The 1,325-nt window shown below is 44.5% G+C and overlaps 1 protein-coding gene across 1 annotated transcript in view; it reads right to left on the reverse strand.

The window, feature by feature from the left end:
* LOC122807189 (cytochrome P450 27C1-like) overlaps window positions 1-804 on the reverse strand; it is a 413,262-nt gene extending 412,458 nt beyond the window's left edge. The window contains exon 1 of the mRNA XM_044078238.1: window positions 351-804. Coding sequence (XP_043934173.1) covers window positions 351-650 — 300 coding nt within the window. The 5' untranslated portion in view covers window positions 651-804. The remainder of the gene's footprint in view (window positions 1-350) is intronic.
* Window positions 805-1,325: the final 521 nt, after the last annotated feature.

The following is a 1,325-nucleotide window of genomic DNA, read 5'->3' on the forward strand; positions in this document are numbered from 1 at the left end:
TTTACAAATGAGCATTATTACCAGCAGAAACAAATATCAATATTACTATCTAACAAAATATGCCGAATCTGTCCGTGTACATTCAACCCCCTTACCACTCCCGCAGATTTTACTTGAGATGATCGCCCCAAGGGGACACTCATTTGCCATCCTGGTGCCTTCTGACCACAACAAGTGTGGCACAAGTTACAGGGGAGATAAGACCCTGACCCGGCATACCGGGCACAATGCCAGTGAGGTACATCAGTCATACAATGACCGTCTCAAGGGTCGTTGTTACTTTTCTGGATCTTAGGACTGTGCACTCAGCGCCGGTAGGTCATCTTTCACTTCAGATTTCAATCACTTACCTGGATTTTGTGGATCCTGCTAAAACCATCTCGCCAGAAAAATTCGATCAAGTTCGTTAAGGTACTAGGCCCGGGCATTTCCTTCAGTGTCTTCACCTCCCCATGATGGACATGAGGTGCATGCAACAGGATTTCGGCCAGATCGTCCTTCTCGTCTCCGTCGTCCTGCACATCCATGCTCTGGTTACTGGTGACTTTGGAAGAGTTATGAAACAAAGCTGCCAACACTGAACGGTAAAAAGGGTCATGCCTGGCTATTTGGCGACACGGGGTTTGCAGCAAACTGCTGAACAGTGTCATGGTTGTTCGTATTCCCGTTTAAATGATCCAGTTTCAGAAGCGTTAACTCTGTTCTTGCTGTGCCCGCTGCCTCCAGACATTTGCAGCTCTCCACCACTTTAGCTCTTTGCGCACTGTACTTTACATGAGGAGAGTACCCCGCCCCCCGGAGAAGGGGCTGGTCAACCAAGGGCGCAGTACATTGGTTTTAATAACTGACACAACGTGCATCTTATGCAATTATAACCGCCAGTCTTGTTCAAGGATTATGAAAAAAACAAACCATTTCCCATTATTTATCAGTGAGTGAAATTACTTCATATTCATATCGAAAATGTGTCATGATCAGCACTTTCAGACCGTCCGCACAATGTAGCAAAATTAAAAAAAAAGTAATCATTGAAAAGTTATGCTTCCTATCGTACCAAACCTCATTAATGACTGAACTCTTCAGATACTGTTGTAAAATGTTAGCCCAGAGGTAGCTGCTGTCTTTGTCTGCAGGATGTAGATTATCAGCTTGCTACCCTGCATCCCATGCATCCCATACTCTTATTATTTACGGGTAATATATCCATTCCATGAGTCAGCTCTGATTCTGAAGAGATTTATACCGAGTCCTGGTGATACTAAATTTGAGCCCTCTCTGTTCTTGAGAAGTTGGGACACTAAAAAAAACACTTGCATCGGGATGCA

Source organism: Protopterus annectens, chromosome 7.part0 (genome assembly GCF_019279795.1).
Source record: "Protopterus annectens isolate FY-2018-M chromosome 7.part0, PAN1.0, whole genome shotgun sequence".
NCBI classification, from domain to species: domain Eukaryota; kingdom Metazoa; phylum Chordata; order Ceratodontiformes; family Protopteridae; genus Protopterus; species Protopterus annectens.